At 42.9% G+C, this 26687-nt stretch overlaps 2 protein-coding genes and 2 long non-coding RNA genes across 6 annotated transcripts in view; 2 read left to right on the plus strand and 2 right to left on the minus strand.

Annotated features, from left to right (window-relative positions):
• LOC100711798 (uncharacterized) overlaps positions 1-26687 on the minus strand; it is a 194234-nt gene that overhangs the window by 161822 nt on the left and 5725 nt on the right. The gene's annotated exons all lie outside the window — the stretch shown is intronic.
• LOC100689711 (class I histocompatibility antigen, F10 alpha chain) overlaps positions 1-26687 on the minus strand; it is a 102361-nt gene that overhangs the window by 73190 nt on the left and 2484 nt on the right. Inside the window, exons 2-11 of one of the 2 annotated variants that reach the window (XM_013267108.3) lie at positions 25244-25519; positions 23223-23510; positions 22309-22593; positions 21760-21882; positions 19581-19610; positions 18670-18702; positions 18410-18445; positions 18289-18321; positions 18169-18213; positions 16972-18043 (exon numbers count right to left, since the gene is read on the minus strand). The exons of the other annotated variant lie outside the window; for it this stretch is intronic. Coding sequence (XP_013122562.1) covers positions 18036-18043; positions 18169-18213; positions 18289-18321; positions 18410-18445; positions 18670-18702; positions 19581-19610; positions 21760-21882; positions 22309-22593; positions 23223-23510; positions 25244-25519 — 1157 coding nt within the window. The 3' untranslated portion in view covers positions 16972-18035. Of the gene's footprint in view, positions 1-16971; positions 18044-18168; positions 18214-18288; positions 18322-18409; positions 18446-18669; positions 18703-19580; positions 19611-21759; positions 21883-22308; positions 22594-23222; positions 23511-25243; positions 25520-26687 lie in introns of those variants that run through there. 2 annotated transcript variants of the gene reach the window in all.
• Positions 867-1620, plus strand: LOC112843410 (uncharacterized). Its single transcript, XR_003215725.1, has 3 exons — positions 867-917; positions 1286-1420; positions 1558-1620. It is a non-coding gene; the product is annotated as an uncharacterized LOC112843410 (long non-coding RNA).
• On the plus strand, positions 9405-10859 carry LOC112843413 (uncharacterized). 2 transcript variants are annotated; one of them, XR_003215731.1, is made up of 3 exons: positions 9405-9439; positions 10494-10552; positions 10644-10859. It is a non-coding gene; the product is annotated as an uncharacterized LOC112843413 (long non-coding RNA). The 2 variants fall into 2 exon arrangements; XR_003215730.1 differs by lacking the exon at positions 9405-9439 and adding an exon at positions 9741-9890.

Below are 26687 nucleotides of genomic sequence, written 5' to 3' on the forward strand. Positions count from 1 at the left end.
TTTAAGTTGCTTGAAGACGTTTCACCTCTCATCCGAGAAGCTTCTTCAGTTCTAAGGTCAAATGGCCGAGAGTCCCAGATTTAAACCCAGTGGGAGTATCCCCCCAAGGAGGGACAAAGGACCCCCTGGTGATCCTCTAATCACATGCGCCCAGGTGTGAAAGCGGGTGTGGGACCTAATCAGCCAGGGTTTTGGGTGAGCTCATTGTGAAACCTGGCCCCACCTTGTCATGTGAATTCCTGAGGTCAGATGGCCCAGGATGTGAGTGGGCGTTAAGGCGTCTGGGGAGGGACCTTTACATTTTCATTAATATCTTTAAAACAGAAGCAGCACAAACGACAATTTTAGCAGCACAAACCAGCACAAACGTAGCACAGTTGATTGACACCAGTTTTGTTTGATTCCATTAATGTGGGGGGGCTGGTTGACCTCTGATGACCTCCAGAAATTTTCTTGAATACCTTTAAAATGATAGCAGCACAAACGAAAATTTTTGCAGCACAAACCAGCACAAACGTAGCACAAACGTTTGAGACCACTTTTGTTAGATTTGAAGAAGGTGGGGGGGCCAACTTCACTCAGGTGATATATAGGGCTTTGGAGTTGACGTCACTGGAGGTGGGCCACGCCTCCCTTTCCGCCATGACACTTGGCCAGACAAAACATACAGCTTCAGCTATGGTTCGTACGTGTTGTGTTATCAGTTGCAACGTTTGATCACACGATCGTGAAGGCAAGAAGCTGGATAATGGGCTCTCTTTTCATCGTTTTTCAACCTGGAGGCAACGTGAGGGATCCCATGTATCCGATATTACTAAACAAAGACGTCAGTCTTGCATTGCAGCGGTGAGACGAGCGGATCGAGTTCTGTGCAATCCCCAGCTTTTTGTTGGTTTGGTCTCCGCATCTTCTTTCCGGTGAGTTCTAAATTAATTCATATCACTATTAAAATGCTTTTAGTGTTATTTTCAATGTGCTGAGGTCATAGATAATGAGATAAAACATGCTAATGTGTGATGCTGCAGAACCACGTCATGTCATCATGTCGACTGAGTAGCTTATGATTTAGCATTATTGCAGGCAAACCAGCATATGAAATGGATGTAACAAATCCCGACTGAGCACCAACACTGCTCATGGGCCTCTAAAAACATACTAAATTGCTCTCATTGTACACTAATCCGCACATAACTTCCAGATGAATCACACACCTGTCATGTGCACTAATTTTATCTTACCGCCTTTGTCCTATCCCGATCTTTGCATACCTTGTCTGTGGAGTCAGCGCATACACAGCAAACCAGTTTAAGAATTATAAATCCCTGGAGGCCCACATCCAATTCACGAACGGCTGGGTGCAAGATTTGTCCATCTTTATGCCTCCACGCTGCGACAACTGTACGTTGTCGTTAAGACAAAGGTAAGTCGGTTTGAACATGATAACTTTCTAAACAACTTCCTTGTTACAGTTTTTGATTTGCACGTACAGCCAACCCATCTATATTAGCCTTGGTTCATTACAGACCTTTTATTAAAAGTGGTTTTTGTGTGTTTCAGGTACTGCACTCACAACGACTGAATGAAACTGCACTGTGACCTCGTTGTGTGGACACAGAGAGACCTGTCATACGCATCTTCCCTGATGTGGATTTCTGGGAACCACGTTTAAAGCAAGCACAAGACTTCTTTCTTAAAGTGTGTCTTCCTGAACTTTTTGGGAAATACTTCTCCAAACAACGTGCTGCTCTAAATAGCCTGTGTTTCATTTTGTGGTTCAAGATTGATGCCAGCTGTGTTGCCATGTAACTAGTTTGCATTTCATTTTTATGTACTTGCTAAGTACATGTGATAAGATCAAGAATAAAAAAAAAAAACATGTATACTATTCTTTTCTGTTTTATTGAAACTACTTCACACAAAGTACAATTATTTACAATGAACTACACATGCAACACAACAGCTTTATGAATACTCAACAAGAGCAAGTTTCATTTGGCGCTGGTTTGACAACCACACATATTCACCAAAACACAGCAAACCTTAACAATCTTATCAAGCAGTGTTGTGTTTATTTCTGCTCTGCCCTGTTCATTGCACACACAATGCTTCGTCTGCCCTTTAGCTTCTGTGATGCTGTCTGTCCGATCACCACTGTCCACATTTACAGGTGGTACCTCAACCTCCACTTGTCCAACACAACTGCTGTCCACAGCTATGACATTGTAATTTTGTTGTTGTTCTTCTGTCAGATCTTCATCAATTACTTCTGCACGGGGCACACCTTCAGACTCTGCAGCTGCATAAAAGCCTGTAAGATCAAATTAGTGCACATGACAGGTGTGTGATTCATCTGGAAGTTATGTGCGGATTTGTGTACAATGAGAGCAATTTAGTATGTGTTGTGACTTTATGCAGTGTTTCTCCAACTGCCAGTTTAACGTGGGTTGCGGCCAAGGCCAACTTTAGATAAAGCACAGAGGACTGAGACGAGGCAATGGTGGAGGTCGAGTCTTTCTTTTTACTTCCCAACACCTTTTCAATCACATACAATACCACAGTGCCACCTACGGGTGGGAGGTAGTAGTAGCTGCTGCTTATTACAATATACCACATCCCTCTTTTCCGAGATAAAGATACCACCTCTTAACTCCAATATTTTGTAACATGAATGCACCCTTTAAACCGTAGGAACATTACCAATATTGTATTCTTGGGACATTAGGTCCAGCACACCTTAGATTGCCTATCACTTGAACAATGCAAATACATATCAGTGCAGTGTTTTGAAACAGACTAACACGTGACAAATTGGATGAGACATGTCAAAATGAACATATGAAACATGACATATTTCGCTCTTTTCAACAAGACAGTTATCTAACTTGTACAAAACAACTCAGGTACAGGGTAGAGCGACTTTAAGTTTCCAAATCACTTAGACTCTATATCTGGCAGGGCGTATTATTGCTCGGCCACTGCGTGTGTAGCATGTGGGTGTATTGTCCGTACTTGCAGGACGAGAGTGTTGTGGGGTGGCACAACTGGCTCTTGGGTCTGAGCAGACAGATCATCTGGGTCCATGGATGTGTCCTTAAACAGACTTGGGTGTATTTTCCTCAGATGTCTCCTGTTCCTCCTGAGCACCTCACCCTCTGGTGTTTGCACAGTGTAGGAGCGTGGTTCTTCTCGCCGATGAGCTACAACAGCTGGCTCCCAACCGCGCCGTGTTTGCATGTGCACAGTATCGCCTGAGGTCAAAACAGGCAATGGTCTTGCATGCTGATCAAAGTGGTATTTCCGCTTTGACTGCAGTCCACGCACCTTATCTGGAATGTTCTGTGGGGTTGACTGTCTCAACACAGCACTGGCGCATGGCAGTGTGCTGCGGAGAACCCGTCCCATCAACATTTGTGCAGGTGACACACTCAGTCCCGTGACTGGAGTGTTCCTCAGAGATAACAGTACTAGATGTGGATCTGTTCCAGTTCGCGCCGCTTTTTTAAGTGCATGTTTAACAGTCTTTATGGCTCGCTCGGCCATTCCATTTGAAGAAGGGAAGCCGGGACTGGAGAAAGTTAGCTTTATCTCCCAGGATGCTGCAAACGATCTCATCTCGTAGCTGGCAAATGGAACATGATCGCTCACTATCTCTTTGGGAATTCCGTGTCTTGCGAAGACTGATTTCATCTTCTGAATCACAGAGTGTGCCGTTTTGTCAGGTAAGTTAAGAACTTCTGGGTATTTGGATAAATAGTCAACTAACAAAAGATATAGCTGACCGTTCAGTTCGAAGATGTCCGCTCCGATTTTCATCCATGGCAGCTCTGGAATCTGATGTGGAATAAGCGGCTCGGCCTGGTTCTTTGGCTGCATTTGCTGGCATTGTTGACACTTCTCAAGCATAGTCTCTATATCGTGTGACATGCCCGGCCAGTACAGCACTCTTCTTGCTCTGGCTTTTGTGCGCTGTACTCCTTGGTGAGCGAAATGCAACTTCTCCAGGATCACTTGTCTGAAGCTTTGGGGTATTACAATCTTGTCCCCTATCATAATAATGTCATCGTGGATACTGATGTTGTTTCTCATAGGCCAGTAGCTGTGGAGTGTTCTGTCTAAACTCTTCCTTCTGGCTGGCCATCCGTTGAGGTGCCTCTCACGCACAGCTTGTAGCACGCTATCTGCTGCCACTGCCGTTCTCAGGCCACTCAGTGTTTTTTCACTCAACGCTGCTGTGGCCTCCAGAGCATATACAACTCTTTCTTCATTTGTGTTTTCACTCACATTTTCACTGTCACTTGTGGTTGTGGCTCGTGAAAGTGCATCGGCTATGAACATGTCTTTGCCGGGGGTGTATGTGACGGTGAGATCATATCTCTGTAGTTGCAGCAGCATTCCTTGTAACCTTGCTGGTGCCTTGCATAGCGGCTTACGCATTATCGCCTCCAGGGGTTTATGATCAGACTGCACGGTCACTGGTCTTCCATAGACATACTGGTGGAATCGTTTAGTGGCAAACACAATGGCTAGCAGCTCTTTTTCTATTTGTGCATACCTTTTTTCTGTGTCTGTGAGTGCTCGTGACGCATAGCACACAGGTTGCCCTTCTTGTAATAAGCATGCGCCCAGCCCATCTTTTGAAGAATCGGCCTGCAATGTTAAGGGTTTCTTGTGGTCATAAAATCTCAACACTGGTGCTTGTGTGAGCGTCGCCTTGAGCATCTGTAACGCTGCTGTGTGGTGTGGCTGCCACTGCCACGCTGTGTCCTTTTTGAGTAGCTGTCTTAAAGGTGCTGTGAGTGATGCTTCATTTTGAATGTACTGTGCCAAAAACTTCGTCATTCCCAGCAGACGCTGAAGGCTTTGTTTGTCTTCTGGAGTCAGCATGTCGACAATAGCTTTGATCTTTGAAACATCTGCTTTCTGCCCTGCTGCTGTGATGATATGGCCCATGTATTTCACCGTGTCAACTTTGAACTGAATTTTGTCCTTGTTAAACTTCACGTTAGCTGCTCTTGCTTTCTGCATGACCTTCTGCAGGATTTCATCGTGTTCGTGCTCTGATGTAGCTGCAATTATCATATCGTCTGCAATGATAAATACACCAGGAATGCTGCCGAAAGTCTCGCAATTCTTTTGTTGAAAAACCTCGCTAGCGGATTTGATCCCGAATGGGAGCCGGAGGAAGCGATACCGGCCCCAAGGTGTGTTAAAGGTACAAAGCTTCGATGACGGCTCGTCCAGCTTGATCTGCCAGTATCCATCTTTTTCATCCAATATGGTGAAGATGGATTTTCCTGCTAGCTTGCTGCGAACGTCCTCGTGTGTGGGAATGGAGTAATGCTGGCGTTTAACTGCTTGGTTCAGATCACAAGGGTCCAAACACACCCTTAGTGTTCCGTTCTTCTTCTGTGTGGCGACAAGACTGTTGACCCAATCTGTAGGCTCATTGACAGGCGTTATGACATCTCTGTTTTGTAAGTCCTGTAGCGTCTTCTTCAGCGGGTCCATTATGGAGAGGGGCACGTTCCTGCATGCATGTATCACAGGTGTTGCATTTGGGTCAGTGTGTATGTGGTGGACTCCAGGGAACTCACCTAAGCCTGTGAACACATCAGCATACATCTCCACAAGCTCTTCCTTGGTAGAAGGTGGTTTGGCTAGTTTCGTTACAGTGGATGGTATGGCAAGGGTTTCAACTCGTTTCACCAGATGCAGCTTCTCACAAGCTTGCCCACCTAGGATCGGTTTATCTGCCTGGTCTGATACAAGAAAGTCAAACACAGCCTTGTGCTTCCGTGCTTCACACTCAAGAGACACCACACCATCTGCACGTATGCGGGCTCCACCAAAAGCTATGAGTGCAGTCTTTGTGGGCTGTAACCGAGGCATCCCTGGTAACTTGTTGTACACTGATCTGGGGAGCACATTTGCGTCCGCGCCCGTGTCTAGCTTGAAGGTGACTGATACATCTCTGATTGTTACACTTTCATGCCACCTTCCAGTTTTGTGCTTGTCACTGCACACCATGCCTATGTACAGTGAGTCCCCATCAGTCTCAATGTTATTAATAGTCTTTGTTTTCTTGTAATTTCTACTTTTCTCTGCGCCCGCTCTGCATACTTTTGAAAAGTGATTATTCTTCCCACACCTGTGGCACGTTGTCCCATAGGCTGGACACTGTCAGAGCGCGTGTTTGTTGCCGCATCTGTAACAAACCGTCTGCTTGTCGTTGCTCGGTTTGTTCTTACTGTGTCCAGATTTAATGTATCCTGGCGTTTTCCTTAATGCATCCACTGACGTGTCTTGGGCTGCGGTTGTTGACTGCATAGCCTGAATCTGTGACTTGGCCACTTCTGCTGATCTGCATATTTCTATCGTCTTGCGCAGTGTGAGGTCGTTGTCACGAAGTAATCTCTTTTAGTCTTGTATCATTTATGCTGAACACCAATTTGTCCCTGATCATGTCATCCTCATTGACCCCAAACTCACAACTTTTACTTTTCTGACGGAGTTCTGTGACATATCTGTCCACTGTCACACCTGCTGACATTGGGTATGACCAGAACTTGTGGCGCTCAAAAACAACGTTCTTTTGTGGACTACAGTATTCCTTAAACGCTTTCAGAATGTCCTCCATAGCTAGCGCGTCTCCGGCCGGGGTTACAGTGAGTGTGTTATACACTTCAAGCGCCTCCTCGCCGATAGCGTGGAGAAGAATGGCTGTTTTAACCTTTTCATCTTTCTCCAGCGCACCCGTAGCGCTCATATATAGTCTGAACCTTTGTTCCCACCTGCGCCAGGTCTCAGATAAATTGCCGGTGAGCAGTAGCGGCGATGGTGGCCTGAATTGCTCCATGCCGTTAGCAGCGTCTACCGTTAGCTAATCCACAGCTAGCTTTACTCACGTCGCGGTCCCTGTTCACACGGTCTCGCCGACTTCTGACACCATGTTGTGACTTTATGCAGTGTTGCTCCAACTGCCAGTTTAACGTGGGTTGCGGCCAAGGCCAACTTTAGATAAAGCACAGAGGACTGAGACGAGGCAATGGTGGAGGTCGAGTCTTTCTTTACTTCCCAACACCTTTTCAATCACATACAATACCACAGTGCCACCTACGGGTGGGAGGTAGTAATAGCTGCTGCTTATTACAATATACCACAGTATGTTTTTAGAGGCCCATGAGCAGTGTTGGTGCCCAGTCTGGATTTGTTACATCCATTTCATATGCCGGTTTGCCTGCAATAATGCTAAATCATAAGCTACTCAGTCGACATGATGACATGACGTGGTTCTGCAGTATCACACATTAGCATGTTTTATCTCATTATCTATGACCTCAGCACATTGAAAATAACACTAAAAGCATTTTAATAGTGATATGAATTAATTTAGAACTCACCGGAAAGAAGATGCGGAGACCAAACCAACAAAAAGCTGGGGATTGCACAGAACTCGATCCGCTCGTCTCACCGCTGCAATGCAAGCCTGACGTCTTTGTTTAGTAATATCGGATACATGGGATCCCTCACGTTGCCTCCAGGTTGAAAAACGATGAAAAGAGAGCCCATTATCCAGCTTCTTGCCTTCACGATCGTGTGATCAAACGTTGTAACTGATAACACAACACGTACGAACCATAGCTGAAGCTGTATCCTGTGTCTAGCCTACTGTCATGGCGGAAAGGGGGCGTGGCCCACCTCCAGTGACGTCAACTCCAAAGCCCTATAAGTCACTTAGATAACTTAAAAATTATTGTTATTGTATAAAATAAAAGTTATTGTTTGGCTTTTTTCAGTATTTTATTTGTTCCTGGGTAAATCGGTTTCCCTGCTCCCCTGGCTGCTCTTGTCCCTGAGGTTCGCGTGCTTGTCAGATATCGACAAATTATAGACTACATACCAATTGACAGCGTGCAATAACCCGGCCGATTCATTCACCTTTACACCCTCTCTCGATCTACTCAAGGGTGAGTTATTTGCTTGGTTTGTTTGGTCACAATTAATGAAAATGCGGTCGCGCATTCTAAAACGCCGGTAAGCTAATGCTAGGCTAGTGACAGTAAGTGCAATTACTGTTTTTTTTTTTTTTTTTTTTTTTATTGAATATTGTTGTTTTTGTTTATTTCACTATGGCCGAATATTAAATTAATGTTTCAAGCGTGGAGTGAGTGATTTGATTTTTGTAGTTTTGTCCGTTTTGGATGTTTTTTGTTACTTTTCTGATTAAATGCCAAAACGGCCTATGGGACTTCAAGTTAAACTCCCTTTAGATTATTGAATCTGTTGCGCAACACCTGTGATTAAATGTTTTGTAAATATTTGATTAACTTTGGATACTGTTTATTAGCCTTATTGCTAATATACTTTGATGGGACCGTGAGAATGGGTTTTTTGTAATAGTAATTTGAATGAAATTCATTATAAGAGTATGTTTACGGTTTCCTTTGCACTACCTACCTAGTTAGAATAGTTAGTTTTTAGTTAGATAGTTAGTTTTTGTTAATTTACGTTGTAATTTATGTTAGGTCAGTCTGTCCTGTCTCTAGTTAGCTAGTTTAGTGATTTTCTGTTAATTTATGTTGTAAATTTATGTTGCATGTAGCACCTTCAATTCAATTCAATTCAATTTTATTTATATAGCGCCAAATCACAACAAAAGTCGCCTCAAGGCGCTTTATATTGTACAGTAGATAGCACAATAATAAATACAGAGAAAAACCCAACAATCATATCATATGACCCCCTATGAGCAAGCACTTTGGCGACAGTGGGAAGGAAAAACTCCCTTTTAACAGGAAGAAACCTCCGGCAGAACCAGGCTCAGGGAGGGGCGGGGCCATCTGCTGCGACCGGTTGGGGTGAAAGAAGGAAAACAGGATGAAAGACATGCTGTGGAAGAGAGACAGAGATTAATAACAGATATGATTCGATGCAGAGAGGTCTATTAACACATAGTGAGTGAGAAAGGTGACTGGAAAGGAAAAACTCAATGCATCATGGGAATCCCCGGCAGCCTACGTCTATTGCAGCATAACTAAGGGAGGATTCAGGGTCACCTGGTCCAGCCCTAACTATATGCTTTAGCTTTGGCCCTGGAGGAACGCTGTTTCGCCTCACTGTGTACAAACTGTATATGGCTGAAGTGACAATAAAGCCAACTTGACTTGACTTGACTTGACTTGAGATGATGACTATGATATGTTATGATTTGTTTGGTTATTGGTTTATTGATTGTTGTATAAAATATGGCACTAATTACTTGACTTTGTTATTTATGGATTTATTTATTTTGTCATAGCAGTAGAATGCTGTTTCATTTTCTTCTGTGAATGCTAATTTATGTTTTTGACCTTGTTTAGGTCAGGTTTGTTTTTTTTTTTCCCGTGATGAGCCCTGATCAGCGTGGGATGTTGAGCCACCCGACCACCGCTGCATTGCGGTAGGACTCGTGAACCTCTGCACTAAATTGAACTGTTGACACATGACCTATCACAGGTCAATGAAACTAAAGTGATCTTATACTGGACTAAACCTCATCCCACCTCCTTTTTGGAACCTAATAAGCTGTTTTGTATTGTCAACATTATTTTTGTTTGTGATATATATGCATATTTTTTTTATTTTTTTGTATTTGTCTATACATTTTTCATTTACCATAACATACATAATATATTTTTGTTTTCTGTATTTCTGTTTCCTGTGTTGTATTCACACACTCAGGCTCCGTAGCTGTAGGAGCCATATGAGTTGCTCTTTTTTGACTAAGTGGGTTGGTTTAAATGGACTCACTGTATTGGTGCACGGGTGTGGGGCGTGTCTCATGGGTGTGTTAGATGAGAAATGTGGTTGCACTCACCTGTTCACCGCACCTGATGTTGATGATCAGAAAGGTAGGGTGAGCATGAGGCAAAACCTTCTGTTGACCGCAGCTTGAATGATTTTGATGTATTTTGACTGTAACTTGATGGTTTTTGTATATTTATGCACTAATTGATGCCATAGGCCAAGTTGTAGTTTGACATAGTAGTTAGTGCAGTTCTTTGTTTGCAGTCTGTGCATTTGTTTAATTGTTAATCCCATGTGCTGATTTGTATATTGGGCAGTTGCATGCGGAATAAAAGGAGCAAATGGTACAGAAGTGTATTTTATGCGTTTATTGTTGCGCGTCATCTGTGTCCTCATGTTTAGCCTGCCGCGGCCGTTGGTTGGAGGAGCCGCAACAGTAGCCGAAGCTGGTTCTGAGTGCTCATTATCTATAAAGCTGCAGTCAGGTGCTCTGGTCCTTTACCATGTTACAGCAGCACCTCATGTCTCCTGTGTATGGTGCTATTCTCTCTACAGCAGGTCTAATCAGTCTAAAGCTGACCTAGGATCAGTGTTTGAGGCACTTAGTCACATTAGTTTAGGGAGTTTTTTTGTTGTTGTGAGTTTTTGAAGTTTGGGTTAGTTTATGTAAGTGTTTTAATGTCCGTGTTTTATTTGTAATGTGACAGCTGACCTGCTGGTGGCACCGTTCCTGTGTGGATGCTGGATTTAACCACCTGCAGCTCAGGTATGAACTTTTCAACTTTCATTTTCAGTGCAGAGAAGACATTCTGCTCTTAATCCTCGTTTTTAAACTGCACCTTCATACTCCTCTGCAGCACGACCGTTTTGTTACCACGTGATATGTGACAGATGTGGAAATGCCAGCAGACACCAAAAGAAGGAGCACGAGAAGCAGGGAGAGCATCGGGAGCTGAAGGAACAGCTGCTTCTTGCAGTGATTTAGTCATGTATGGAGTTAAAACGATGCTTAAAATGAAACTGAAACAAATATTGGCATTGAAAAATAATATTGTAGCTGAAATATATGTATTGAAAGTTGCAGGTTTCTTTTCTGATGTTTTAATCACATATTTTTACCATATCACTTTAGTAATAGTAGTATCACTTTGTCACTTAGGTTAGCTTCACAAATGTGTCTTATGCTCTGACACACACACACACACACACACACACACACACACACACACACCATTGTAAGTTCATGGGAGACGTTAAACATTTAGTGAGACTCCTGCTTATCAGGGATGTAAATCTTTAGGTGACAGCCAAGCAGAAAACTTCAATTCAATTCAATTTTATTTATATAGCGCCAAATCACAACAAAAGTCGCCTCAAGGCGCTTTATATTGTACAATAGATCGCACAATAATAAATAAATAAATAAATAAATAAAAACAAGCTCATAATTCTCTCTGAGGGGGAACTTTTTAAGGATGGGGCTGAAGGTAGAGCCCCCCCCCTGTGAAATGGGCCAACATATAAGAGCTGTAGCATGTTCTTTGTTTGAGAGTGTCTGTGTGGGTATGTAAGATGAGTAACCCCACCCAAATGTCAGAGGTCATCCTAGTGTTTGGCTGGGATGTTTCTCTCCACATTGCAACGTGTTTATTAACCCACTTCAAAATACTCACTGGGTTTGTTGCAGATTATTGTTAAAACTTCCATAACAAAGTGAAAAAAGATTGAAACTCTAAATATAGACATTAAAACAAATAAATCACAAACTTTTTTTTTTTACGCTTACAGGTTTTTTTTCGCTGTCACTGTTTTGGCGTCCGGGGGGACACTTGAGGGGCGCTGCATATATTATAAAGGTTGACATTAGTGCTGACCCAGCTGCTGCCAAAAAATATGCAACGACTGCTTCAAGTTCAGGTGGAGCCTCTAAACTGCAGGTAAGTAATCATTTTTCGTCATCTTTCTTTGCTACTTCACTGGACTGGATATAAGTTTAGTTTTTAGATATGCGAAGATATACTTTTCTTTCTTACTCATATAAAATATTTAGCTTTTATTAAATAGTTATCTGAATCTTACAACCAAAGTTTATATAATAATACACAAGATTGGCTGTAGACCATTGTTAATCATTCAGAACACTGTTTAAAAAAACAAAAAAACAAAAGACATGTCCTTCAACGCACATATTAAACAAATATGTAAGACTGCTTTCTTCCATTTGCGCAACATCTCTAAAATTAGAAATATCCTGTCTCAGAGTGATGCTGAAAAACTAGTTCATGCATTTATTACTTCCAGGCTGGACTACTGTAATTCACTATTATCAGGATGTCCTAAAAACTCCCTGAAAAGTCTTCAGCTAATCCAAAATGCTGCAGCAAGAGTCCTGACAGGGACTAGAAAGAGAGAGCAGATTTCTCCTGTTTTGGCTTCCCTTCATTGGCTTCCTGTTAAATCCAGAATTGAATTCAAAATCCTGCTCCTCACATACAAGGTCTTAAATAATCAGGCCCCATCTTATCTTAATGACCTTGTAGTACCATATCACCCTATTAGAGCACTTCGCTCTCACACTGCAGGCCTACTTGTTGTTCCTAGAGTATTTAAAAGTAGAATGGGAGGCAGAGCCTTCAGTTTTCAGGCCCCTCTTCTGTGGAACCAGCTTCCAGTTTGGATTCGGGAGACAGACACTATCTCTACTTTCAAGATTAGGCTTCAAACTTTCCTTTTTGCTAAAGCATATAGTTAGGGCTGGACCAGGTGACCCTGAATCCTCCCTTAGTTATGCTGCAATAGACGTAGGCGGCCGGGGATTCCCATGATGCACTGGGTTTTTCCTTTATAGTCACCTTTCTCACTCACTATGTGTTAACAGACCTCTCTGCATCGAATCATATCTGTTATTGATCTCTGTCTCTCTTCCACAGCATGTCTTTATCCTGTCTTCCTTCTCTCACCCCAACCGGTCGCAGCAGATGGCCCCGCCCCTCCCTGAGCCTGGTTCTGCCGGAGGTTTCTTCCTGTTAAAAGGGAGTTTTTCCTTCCCACTGTCGCCAAAGTGCTTGCTCATAGGGGGTCATATGATTGTTGGGTTTTTCTCTGTATTTATTATTGTAGGGTCTACCTTACAATATAAAGCACTTTGTTGTGATTTGGTGCTGTATAAATAAAATTGAATTGAATCTCATGTATAAGACCAGTTTCAATTCAATTTTTCCTGTTGACTCCTGGGGGAGCATAGGTCCGCAACAACACCACGCCAACGGACTCTGTTCTGGGCTGCTCTCTTCAGCTGGGTCCACGTCATTCCAGCGGCCTTCACTTCGCTCTCGACAGATCTTCTCCACATCTGTTTGGGTCTCCCCACTTTCCTTTTCCCTTGTGGGTTCCAGTCCAGTGCTTGCCTTGCGACGTTGTTGAGTGGTTTTCGAAGTGTGTGTGGCCTATCCAGCCCCATTTTCTCTTCTTGATGTCTTGACTGACCGGGTTCTGGCTAGTTCTCTTCCACAGGTCTGTATTTGAGATCTTCTCAGGCCATCTGATGTTGAGGATGTCGCAAGCACTTGTTGATGAAAATCTGTATCTTGCTGGTAGTGGTCTTGGTCACCCGCCACATCTCGGACCCATACAGAAGGACTACTTTCACATTGCTGTTGAAGATGCAGATCTTGCTGCGCTGAGATAAGGCTTTGGAGTTCCAGATGGGTCGCAGGGTGTTGAATGCAAGCCTTGCTTTGTTGATCCGGCTCCTAACGTCTTCATCTGCGCCGCCATCACTGTTGACTAAGCTTCCTAGGTAGACGAAGCGGTTGGATTCCACCAAGTCTTCTCCCTGTAGCTGCAGTGGATGTTCTTGTCGGTTGTTCAACGTTTTTCTGACGTTGATCTTCAGGCCGATCTTTTCTGCCTCCTCAGCGAGCCGGGTAAACTTGGACTGTGCATGTTGCTGCTTATGGGACAGAAGGCTGTCGTCGTCTGCAAAATCCAGGTCCTCCAGCTTTTTGGTGAGGGTCCACTGGATACCGGTGTTGCTGCCCTCTGTGGTTCTTCTCATGATCCAGTCCATGACGATCAGGAAGATTGTCGGTGACAGCATGCAGCTTTGCCTCACTCCGGTTTTCACTGCAAAGGGGTTGGTCAGTTTTCCATTGTGGATGATCTGGCAGGACGAGTCTGCATAAAGCTGTTGGATGATGTTGATGAGCTTCTGTGGAATTCCATAGTGCTGCATCAGTTTCCACAGTCTCCCTGTCGACGCTGTCGAAAGCTTTTTCAAAGTCGACGAAGGTTGTGTACAAGGGAGATTGCCATTCGATAGACTGCTCGATGATGATGCGCAGAGTGGCGATGTGGTCTGTACATGATCTGTCTTGTCTAAATCCTGCCTGCTCTGATCTCAGTCTCTTGTCCAATACCTCCTTCAGTCTCTCTAAGATGATTCTGGTCAACACCTTGCTTGGTATGGACGGCAGCATAATTCCTCGCCAGTTGCTGCACTGGGATAGGTCGCCTTTCTTGGGGAGCTTCACCAGGTACCCAAGCTTCCAGTCGGCAGGCACTTGCTCCTGTTCCCATATCTTCACTAGGAGCGGATGTAGCATCTCCGCTGCTGCTGCCGCGTCTGCCTTGAGAGCTTCTGGAGGGATGCCGTCAGGCCCTGGTGCCTTTCCATTTTTCAAGGACTTGATGGCCTTGGTGATCTCTGCCTTGGTTGGTGGATTGGTGTTGATACAGAGGGACTCTTTTGCTGGTGGTATGTCGGGAACTGTTTGCGGTGGTGGTCGATTCAGGATCTCTTCAAAATGTTCCACCCATCTTCTTCTTTGCTCTTCGTCATTTGTGCTGGTTTTGTGCTGGTTTTCCCATTCTTGTCCTTGACTGGCTTACTTGGATTGAAACTCTTTCCTGACAAGGTCCGGGTGATCTCATACACTCTCTTCATATTGTTCTGCTTGGCTGCTGTTTCAGCCTCTTCTGTCATACTATGCTCAAATTGTCTTTTGGTCCCGTCTGGCACTCTTCTTCACTTCTCGGTTCACCTCCCAATATTGCGCTCTGAGGTCTGTTTTCTCCTGTTGATCTTGACATCTGTTGATTTTCTGCTTCACCTCCTTCCTCTTCTCTATCTTCTCCCATGTCTCTTTTGTCATCCACTCTTTCTGCTCCCTCTCCTTCTTCCCCAGGACTTTGGTACAAATGGCCTTCCAGGTATTCTTTATTTCTGTCCAGTGGTTCTCTATTGTCTCTTGGACCAGATCCCCCCCACGCCTCGAACCTGTTCCTGACTTCACAGTTGAACTCTTTTACTTTCTTGCCGTCTTTCAAAAACTGTATGTTGAACTTATGGTGTGGTCTTCCTGAAGAGTCGCAGATGGATCTCAACTTGGTCTTCAGTGTTGCCACTAGCAGCTGATGGTCTGAGGCTGCATCTGCGTCACGCCTTACTCTGACGTCCAGCATACTTCGTCTCCATTTGCGGTCGATGGTGAAGTGGTCGATCTGGTTGTCAGTCTTCCCATCTGGTGAAGTCCAAGTGGTCTTATGGATCTTCCTGTGTGGGTAGATGGTGCCACCTATGACTAGGTCATTGAAGGAACAGACGTCTGTGAACAGCTCTCCGTTCTCGTTGAAGGTGCCTATGCCGTGTCTGCCCATGATAAGTTGTCTGTCTGTGTTGTCGCCTCCCACCTTCGCGTTCAAGTCGCCCATGACGATCTTTATGTCTCTTCGTGGAGTCCGGTCGAAAAGGGATTGCAAGGAACTGTGAAAATCTTCTTTTTCTTCTTCTTGTGCTGCATTAGTGGGTGCATAGCATTGGATGATGGTGATCTTCCTGCCCTTGGAGTTGAACCTGGCTATCATTAGTCTTGGTGAGACGGGTTCCCATGCCATCAGCGCCCTCGTAGCCTCTGGTGCCAACAGTAGCACGACTCCTTGGGTGTGACCGTGGTCCGCGTCCTCGTGCCCGGAGTAGATTACTGGCCACCTGTGCTGACTTGCCACTTTCATACAGGGTTCTGATGTTCCAGGTCCCTATCCTGGTCTTGGCCTTGGTCGTAAGAAGACTTGTCAGCTTTCACCAGCATGCAAAGGCTTTCACCAGCATGCGTCATGAGCCCCGCTGAAGAGGAGTCTTCCCATCCAGGCAGTTGTTGGGATGTATTTGTTGTTGTTGCAGTTTCTGTAGGATGGCTTATTTTTAAAAGGTGGGGTTGATTTAACTGTTTCAACAACAGTTAAATTTTTCTTTCCCCTTTGAGACAAACGTCTGTCTGATTCATGTTGGCATGAATTCATGATCAGGCAGTCAGACCTGCAGATTCTGGGGATATAATCTATTTTTCTGTTCTCAACCATTTTCAGACCGAAAGTTCACTCTTCATTTGACGAATGTGCGTTAATGCCAGTTATTCTGAGATTTTTCCTCTTTCATGCAAATCTTAAACATCTCTAAAGCAGTGAAATATTGGACTACTGGATTATTATAAAAGATAAAACACACACAGGAATGAGAAATTTATTTGTATTAAAGTCAGAGAGCAATGACATTATCACACAGGGTCAGATGAGGATGTTCCTTTACAAACTTGTTTTGTTTCCTCTGCATAAACAGAAGCTGCAAATATTTCATATCTGTCAGCTTTAAAATTATTATTTAAATCATTATTCAACATGTCACATCATAATGTTTCAGTACTACAAAAGGTTCTCATGCTGAGAAAAATCAGACAGATACAATGGTTACTCGTCATAACGCGGTTCACCTTTCACAGATTCGCAGTTTTGTGGATTGTTTTATGTGCTATTCTGTGTGCTTTTGTTTTTTTAACAGCACATTGTGTTCTGCGTCCTGATTGGCTGAAGAACATAATCTCCTGTGTCTCCTGAACAGTACAGATTGCGTTCAGCTTGTCAAATTTACATTACTCTTCGATCACTAGCAGTGTGACTCTGAAGTTGGTTTTATTCTATAATGCTGGACTTATTTTTCTAGGAAGGTTTGAACTTTGAGAGTTTAAACAAGAGAGAAAAGTGTGAAAATGTTCATGCCTGCCTGAGAAAATTGTATAAAGTGTGTAGTGAGGGTTTTACAGCCTTAAAACATCTATAATAATTGTGAAAGGCACCTATCGTGGGTTATTTTTAGAACGCAACTCCCGCGATAAACGAGGAACCACCGTATATGCATTTTAGATTTATCGAGTTTACAGTCTCATTACGAGGAGGGAACTTTCTACCACAATTTTATTTAAAAGTATATTTAATTTTATTTTAGAAACAAAACAACTTCAAACAGAAGTGAAGAATAAAAGCTGAAAGTCCAGAAAAATAATTGTACTTGGAAAAATATTATTTCTTATTTGATGAATAAAACTAAAGCAGCAGCATGAAGAAAAACAAGCTTATATGTAAATAAAAGGGAAATAAAGTCTCACAGCCTGCAAATGAATTTAAAGCCCCAGTAAAACAAAGTATTTACAGAGAGTCACATCATTTTAAATGATCCTGCTTTCCTCTAAATTTGGATGAAGACGAAGAATTTTTAGATCTTATTACTTTTATCAATATAATGATCTCACCAGTATTTAAATCCTCTCAGGCTGCTCAGAGCTCTTTGTAAAAACTCAGTTTAAGGATTAAATCAACCGCGTTCCTTCACATTAAACTTTATATCTGTGCAGCTTTTTATTTGAATGCATTTTAATATTTTCTTTCTACACTCATTCAGTGTCCTCTGTGGACTCAAACACAGAAACTTTACTGAACGACTCGGCTGTCAACTTCAACTTTTTACACTGTTTTATTAAATCCAGACGTCCAAAAACCTGCAGCAGGTTTAAAAGTTAGTTTCACACATTTTATTGTCACTGCTGCAGAAACCTGATTGTTAATCTTTCTATAAACCCTCCATTCTGTACTGACAACATGTTTTCAGAAGGATCAGAACTCCCTCTAAGTTTAAACTCCTGATCTGATGTTTCTCAGTGAGGAGGCCCACCTCACCTGTGAGCTCATTTACTTTTCACTGTGATGGAGGATCAGCTTAAAGGAGCATGAACATTTTAAACCCGTATCATCAAACTCAATAGAATGACATTTTACTGCAGCTCTTTTTAACCCCCCACCCTCATAAATACTGGTGTTTTGGTAAATGTGGATCATGTGAGTCTTTATGAGCTCTGAAGTTCCTGTTTCCTGGTCTGTGGCAGAAGATTCATTATTAATTCCTGGGTTTGTTTGTTGGATCAATGAGCTGCAGGAAAGAAACAGCTGATTATTTTACATGTAGAGTAACTCAGACACACAATGCTGATATCTGTTATCATGATAAAGCAACACAACAGCAGAATATCTGATAAAGGAGAACGAACTACGTACCATTGCCATTAAGGAGGGGTACGGTTGCATGACCATTGGAACCACCTACACACACAGAAAATATTAATGTAACCTTCAACAAACAGTTATGTGTAAATCTCAGAAGAATGAACCACGTACCATTGCTGGAAGCTGCATTACCGTTGGAACCACCTACACACACACACACACACACAAAAATATTAATATGAACTTCAACAAACTATTTTGTGTGAATCTTTGTTGGGTGGGGGGTACCTACCACTGGTTAGAGGTGTGCTCACGACGCCATTTCCAACTACACATACACACACAGGTTAGTTAAGGACAAACTGCGCCACATGTGAGGAAACATTCAAAGCTGATCCGTTTCTGTTTATTCTTTTATTTATGAACTGCAGGTTAAAATCAGCTTTAAGGTTTTCAGCACTGCTGCTGTATAAATATTCGTACCACACCAACCCATAAAATTTAAGAAAAGTCAACATTAAACTAAATCCACAGCAGAGACAAAGTGCTTACCTGTGACAGGAGAATAGATTGTCTGAATTCCACCTGATAAACACAAATTATAAAAGACAAAATGACATATTTATTCAGTCAGTGCTTCATGTTTGATTCTTTTTATCTGTGTTCTTATAAAAAGTCATTTTCACACAAATGTTAAAGAGCAGTGGCTCCACAGAGAAACACTGAAAGTCAAAAGTACGTCTGAGTTTTTCTTCTGTTTGTTTCATAAAGTTTCAGTGAAACTGAGCAGCACTGTCACAGAGAGGAACCTCTGTCCTCTGCACACACCTGACAGCAGCCATGTTTCACCTGTCAGGCTCAGGTGTGAACCACTGCAGGGTGGAGCCAAAGCTCACAGCTGGCTGTGTGGAGCCCAGCTGTTGTAAAGGAAGGAGCTCAGCAGCAGACTGAGCTGCACAAACAGAGGAGAGAGCAGGAACCACAGATCTGCTGTGCTGCTGATTTAAAGGAGTCGCTCTTAATCAGAATCACCACACTTTATTTCAAACTTCACCACCAGGTGGCAGCGTTTCACAGGAAGTGTCAGGAGCAGTTCCTCTGGTATGGAAGCAGTAGATGCAGTATTTGGGATGTGAGGGGGTGCTGTGGTGGTTTCACTGAGCAGGAAAGTTGTGGGTTCAAACTCAGCTGGAGCCTCTCTGTGGGTTTGTGTTCTCCCACAGCTTAAACATGTGCTCGTTACATGAACTGCTGATCCTACACTGACCACAGGGACCAACATGAGAGCAGAGCTCTGTAGCTGAAGGGACCCGAGTCACAGACGGTCTGTGATCCTGCAGGGACCAAACTGACAGACAGCTACTGTCCTGTTACTGTCAGATTAAAGGTGTTAATGGATCGACTCAGACTGACTCGAGTCTCTGAACATCAAACTTTATAAGACATCAAAATAAAGATGTTACCTTGGTTGTCCTTGGCTCCACGTCTGCCTCCTGTAAACAGACGTAACACAGACTGTCAGTGATGAAGGATGAACTCAGTGGTTTGTTCTACATGTGTGAAGCAGCTCAGTGAGCTTCAGACCAACTCTGATATCATCATCAGACCTCAGTCAGCAACACGTTCAATAACATGCAGTCTGAATGAATCACATGCTGAAGTGTAATCCTACAGTTTACTGTGATCCAGACTAAATGTTGTTGAAATGTGTCACAGTTCTACATGCAGACGTGTCTGAGTGGAGACGATGGAGGAGACGAGCTGCACACTATCAGCAAACATCAATCATTTCTGTTCTGCACAGAAAAACTACATTTATGTCCCAGAGGGGTCAAAGTTATTGGATCAGAAGCTGCAGACAGGAAGAGTCTGACATCATGTCACATGACTGACCTGTGACCTTTGACCCCCTCATGAAGTCCTAATAAAATAATAAGTGAAGTGTTTGAAGGCTGAAAGACTGGAGCAGCTGCTGTGATGTTTAAATGCTGAAACTGTATCAGCTGATTTTCTTCATGTGTTTCAGATGTGATGATCAGTAACAGAGCTCCATGTTATCACTGAGACCAGGATGGTTTCATTTTTACAGGATACAAAGTCAAACATTTGAACTCCACTCAACATTAGGGATGTGTATCGTTTAGGTTTTATCCGATACCGGTGCCAAATCGGTACTTTTGAAACGGTGCCGGTGCTTAAACAATGGAAAAAACACAAACTTCGTCCAAAAACCTCTTATGGTTTTATTTTTAGCAGTCTCTTTTTTTCTGCAAAATGATAAGAACTGTAACAACATATAAACATCATCTGTGCAAAGATTTATGTTTTTAAAGTGAAACAGTGAAAAATTACAGCGCTGTCAATACATGAATATCCAGACGTTGTACAAAAATGTCCAATTCTGGCACACAATTGGACACCACGCCAGTTGAATTTTTTTAGGTATTTAAGAGCAGAAATTAATTAATTTTATTAACATGCCTAAAAATGCTTTTGTTAAAAATGCGTTTTTGAAGAATTAACCACACATTTACATGGTAATGGGCCTTTTCTGCCATGGAACGCTTAATTGGCCTCTGGCCCTTTAAACTCTGAGGGGCTGTAACTTTGGTTTCTTTTGGTCAATTTGCATGATTGACACATCTTTTTAATTGTTTGAGCCAATAGAATCACAGTAACGATGCCATGTTCACGTTAATTCAACCAATCAGACGTTCCAAGGCCAAAACCCACGTGGGCCCAAATTTACTGCATGTTACGTCTGTCCAGTCACGTGTCTGTAGGTGGGTCTAAAATGGAGGTTGTTGACGGAAAACGGCTCTGATGCGGCTAGGTAGGCGTGGTAACTACTGATAATCACGTGGCTACCGGCTACCGGCGAAAATAACGGAGGAAATCTGGACGGTAAGCCCATTTCTATCTTAGCGCATTTGCGTCGCTGTGTGTTTTTGTGGTCTTCTTTTGCGGCTCATTCAGTGAATTTTGGTCAGAGTGTGGTGAAACTTGGTGTTTGGAATTGGTGATAGCTGTGGAAGATAACCAGCTTTTCTTTAGCCGGTTACATGAAGTCTTTCTGGTTCGCCTTGTTTGTTTAGCGGATTTGTGCGCATTTACATAACTGCTCGTTTAATCATGGCTTGTTTTCGTTGAGTTTGGTGGTTGTAGAAATGGTTTATATGACATTTTAGCTGAGATTCAGAGGTTTCTGTGGATACCACACATGTCTGGACTTATATTTCTCACCCCGTGTTATAACCGATTAAACGTGATCTCCTCCTTTTTGCTCGCGGTACCGGGGGCGTGGGGCTTAAAGCACTTGTTGCAGGCTGCTGAGTTTGCATCTTTTGCTGTGAAGTACAGCCAGACTTTGACCGCTTGGCCTTGGGCATTTTTAATCTGTAGCTCTGCTCTAAAAGAACGTACGTACCTGGGCCCGCCTACTATCCTTGTAAAGGTAAAATGATTGGCTAGAATCCAAAATGTATGACATCTCAAGAAAAAAAAAAAAAAAAGCACCGAAATGTGCGCTGCTTTTCGGTCTGGTTACTACCGTTTATGTCAGAACTGGTTCCATAATGGCACCGGAAACCGGTACCCATCCCTACTCAACAATAATTACACACAACAGCACACTGGACTTACCAATAATTCCCATTTTATACAAGATCAGACCCACAGCTACAGCAACAACAACCACGACTCCAACCACTGCACCACCGATCAGAGCTCCAGATCCTGATCCAGATACCTCTTCACACTTATTTGCTGAAAGACAGACATGAGTTTCAGGTTGAGGTCAGTGTCAGTTATTTGCTGCTGTTTGTTACTGAGATGTAGATTTGAAGCCACAGTCATGATGAAGTCAGTGATCTGACAGCAGTGATGTGGAGCAACAACAGGTGAAGCAGAGCAGGAGGTCAGTGAGAGGGGACGGCACTGAAACAGAAACTGTTCATATCTGGAACTATTCAGTGATTCTCTGGAGGAGATCGCTCCTCTGCTTCTTCAGGGCTGCAGAGCTGGGCTACATGTGACATGCTAGCTTTGTTCTAGATGGACTGACGTGGATCTGACCTCAGGACTGTGATCAGGACAGTAATGATGCAGATCTGCTGGACACAGAGGAGCTCACTGCTCTGACTGAAGAAACAAAGTTATGATCAACAACAGAGACAATAAAAAGTTTCTTACTCCAAGTCTTTGCAACATCCACTCCGGTCGCCTCATGAATGACTTCACAGCTGAACTCTGACAGGTCAGACTTCAAAATCTCCACATGGTCTCGTCTCTGGAAGGTCTCATCGTTATTTGGAAGAACTCCTGAGCTCGTCAGGCCGTCATCTGCGGTCAGAACACGTCCGTTCCTTCTGATCTTCACGATGATGTCTTTGGGGTAGAAGCCTGTGGCGAGGCAGGTCAGGATGAGGTTTGACTCCACTTTGGCCTTCTTTGTAAACACATGTACGTCAGGTGGAGCTGGAAGGAGGAAATGGAAAACTGTGTCACTACATGTGATACTGTAACACTGATTAACTCAGTGGTTCGACTCTGGCAGATGGAATCAGCTGGTACCTTCAGTACTTTGTTACAGTAAGACTTTCCATGATGCAGTGAATATCGTGCATACAAACAGACGGTGGGGCTCACTGCCTTTGTAACAGTAGTTGTTAAACATATGGTGTTAATAATAATGAAGGCTGTGCTCTATTTAGTTAACACCTGGGTTTACTGACTGCTTCATGTCCAAATGGCTGCCGTTTGGCTAATCAGGGTCTATTGTCTCAGAATTATACTTTATAATTTATACTTTAATTATACTCAGTTATGATTCGACTGAAACGGCAGAGTCTGGAGTTCCACTTCAATAAAAGGAGTTTGGCAGTAATCCTCAGACTTTAAAAGTTTAATATTTTCCAGATGGTGCTGAATGGATGTGCATAAGTGTTTGACACTTTAGTCATTTGGATTTAATTTTTGAATATTATTAAGCCATAACAATATTCAACACTTTCTGTAAGGCTTGGCACATGTGGACTAATAATAATAATAATAATAATACTAATACTACATCTACTACTACTTCTCAATATTTACGACATACATACATTTCTTTTTCAGCTGCTTCTGTCCATAAGTCACAAACTTGCTCAGCCAATCAATGCACTCGTTCTCCAGGTATCCCTTGGTGTACTCTTTCAGCACCTGGACGCCGTCCCACTTCCTCTTGGTGGGTTGTGCCTCCGGAGTAGTAGCGACCCAGACTCCGTTTTTATCATCGAAGGACAGGAAGTCGTTTCCGTCGTAGTTGTACATGTCCATGCCTCGGACAAACCCGAGCGTGCCATCAGGATTCGTTTCACCCTCACAGCCGTGCATCCACTGAAGAACGTGGTCTGAAGGGAGAACGGTGACAGAAATGAACAAGATAACAGAAGAACAGAGATTCAGAGAGGACACCATGATGTGTGGGTCAAGATTACCGTATTTATGGGACCATAAGGCGCACGGTATTATAAGGCGCACTGTCGACAAACGGGTCTGTGTTCATATATAAGGCGCACCGCATTATATAGCGCATTAAACGAAACAAAACAGTCAGATAAGTCAAACTTTACTCAACTCATTCCTCTTGCTTCCTCCACTTCCGTACCATTAATTCATTAATGTTTAATTCTCTGGTAGCCGCTCTATAAACACTGGAACAACAGTATATGTTATTCCAGTGTTTTTCTAATTTTTGCTATGTAACTTTGCACTGTCCACTTTCTGCTGTAACAAATTTCCCACGTGTGAGACTAATAAAAGTTATCTTATCTTACATTAATGACTAACTTCATATTGTGGCTGGATTATCCCAGTTGTTCTCCCCTACTGAAGTTTGGTCCATTTACAGCAATTTTCCATGCGATTGCATTTGTCAAAAAAACATCGGGAACTTTTATCAAGTGGAAAAAGGTTAGCGTTCATTCTCCAGGTTCACTGTGTTATGCTTTGGTATGCTAACATAGCGGTGTTGCTAGAGATCACTCGCACAGCATTATATACCATCTAGCCCAACTTCAGTAATCCTACAAACGTCACTATTGTGTAGTTTTCTCTCTACATTCATGTTGGAAGTGATAGCAGAGCTGTACGTTGTATTTTTTTCCAGAAATCTCTCAGTCAGAACATGCTATATCATGTTTAGGTAACTAGCGAAACCAGCGAGCTAACTTCCTGCTAACTTCTAACTCCGTTGAATTTAATAAATTCTGTTTTCATGGATGCCTGGATGTTAAACTTAATTGTTACACCTGGTAAAGCAGCAACGCTGATCATTTTATTAAAGATGAAAGAATTTAGAAAGTTTTTAACTCTCAGTGATGCTGCAGTGTTCGTTTGACTTTGGGACCTGAAGCGGACGGAGTTTAGGACCCACTGTGTTATGCTTTGTTATGCTAACATCTCTGTGTCACTAGCGATCACTAGCACAGCATTATATACCAGCTAGCCCAACTTCAGTAACCCTACAAACGTCACTGCTGTGTAGTTTTCTGTCTTTATTCATGTTGGAAGTGATAGCAGAGCTGTACGTTGTATTTTTTTCCAGAAATCTCTCAGTCAGAACATGCTATATCATGTTTAGGTAACTAGCGAAACTAGCGAGCTAACTATCTGCTAACTTCCTGCTAACTTCTAACTCCGTTAAATTTAATAAATTCTGTTTTCATGGATGCCTGGATGTTAAACTTAATTGTTACACCTGGTAAAGCAGCAACGCTGATCATTTTATTAAAGATGAAAAAATTTACACAGTGTTCGTTTGGGACCTGATGCAGACGGAGTTTTGGACCCAGATTACTATGAGCCGCGAGGCCCCTGACTGCGGTAGCCATAATGCTCAGACAATCCATCAAGCGGTGAGGCTTCGTAGCTTAGCAAAGTCCTACTAAAACATTTTTGACAGATTTTTGAGCGCCGTGTACCACATATAATCAGTTCGAGGTCAGTAAACGCAGCCAGAATTCATAGATAAGGCGCACCAGATTATAAGGCGCACTGCCCATTTTTGAGAAAATTAAAGGATTTTAAGTGTGCCTTATAGTGCGGAAAATACGGTAATCATTCACACTGAGAAACAACTTACTGTCTGAGTCATTCTGTCTCATTCGCTCCATCAGGATGCCGATGTTGACCTTGAACCACTGCTGCTTGCTCTTGCGGGACTGTGTGCCTTTTTCCCAGTAATCAGCAGGTAAACGCTTTTCCATCCACTCCTGTTTGGGAACCTTTGCCTGATGCTCGCTGTCAAAGTAGTCGATCATCCTGTCGTCCAGCAAACCCATGGCTGTGAACTCGTGGATGCCCGGGAGGCCGACAGGTTTAGAGAGCGCCGTGTAGATGTAATGGAGGGAGTGAGTCTCTGAAAGTCACAGAAGGATATTTAATTAAACACATGTGAGAAGCATCAGCAGGTCTGACTCATGCACTGATGTCATTTTCCTGACAATTAAAATTAAAGTAAAAACAGCAGCTTACTGACGATCTGTAATAGGGCTACCACAAACGATTATTTTGATAGTCGACTAGTCACCGATTATTTTTGCGATTAGTTGACTAATCAGATCATGCATCCACTGGATGTAAAACGTACAGCTTATTGCGCCAGCAGCATCTGCTCTTATATAACTATCATTAGCTTACAGCTTTAAGTGTTTAAGGTCTGTGCTAACTAAAAATAAAGACAAGATGATAGTTTATTAAATTTTAATGAAATTTGCAGATTGTTTCGGTGGAGTTTAATAAACTCAGCCGTCTGCTCCTTGCTATCTAAAATATAACAGGACACCGGAGTAAATTCTCGACCATCTCACACTTCTGATAATCAGCTGTCTGCTTGACGTTTATTCAGCTGTGTAAAAACTATAACTTTAATCTCAGCCAAACCGATTTACTCAGGAACAAATAAAATACAAAAAAAAAGCCAAACAATAACATTTTGAAGTTATCTAAGTGACTTATGTATGTTTAATCTGAGTAGCGAAAGACGGCGGTGGGTTTGAAAACGATTTGCCGGGAGTCCGGTGTTCTCACGGGCTCTAGTGAGACTTGCCCCCGGCTCGCTATCGAGCTGGTGGGTAACAGACATCTCCGAAAACGTCGGAGCGCTTTTGAAAATATGTGGTGTCTTGATAAACTGAGCAGATATTTGAGGTTTACACAGCTACATTCTCGCCTGAAAATATGTTAAACGTTTATTTTGTGACCCAGAAAGAATAATAAGAGTAATATTAAAACTAACTAGCTGCCGCCATTGTTGGAAACTGAGCTGGGCTGCGCTATGAATTCTGGGACAGAGCTACTTCTTCTTCTTCGGGGTTTAACGGCAGCTGGCATCCTTGTACATGCAGTGCTGCCATCTTCTGTTTCAGTCCGTTATTACACTCTTAAATCCTACTACTTATTCCTGCGTCTTTTGTGATCTTACAAAGCTTCAAATGACGCGTCGACTATTAAATCAGTCGTCGACGATTTTGATAGTCGACGTAATCGTGACTAGTCGACTAATCGTGGCAGCCCTATCTCTCACT

Source organism: Oreochromis niloticus, linkage group LG22 (genome assembly GCF_001858045.2).
Source record: "Oreochromis niloticus isolate F11D_XX linkage group LG22, O_niloticus_UMD_NMBU, whole genome shotgun sequence".
Classification (NCBI taxonomy): domain Eukaryota; kingdom Metazoa; phylum Chordata; class Actinopteri; order Cichliformes; family Cichlidae; genus Oreochromis; species Oreochromis niloticus.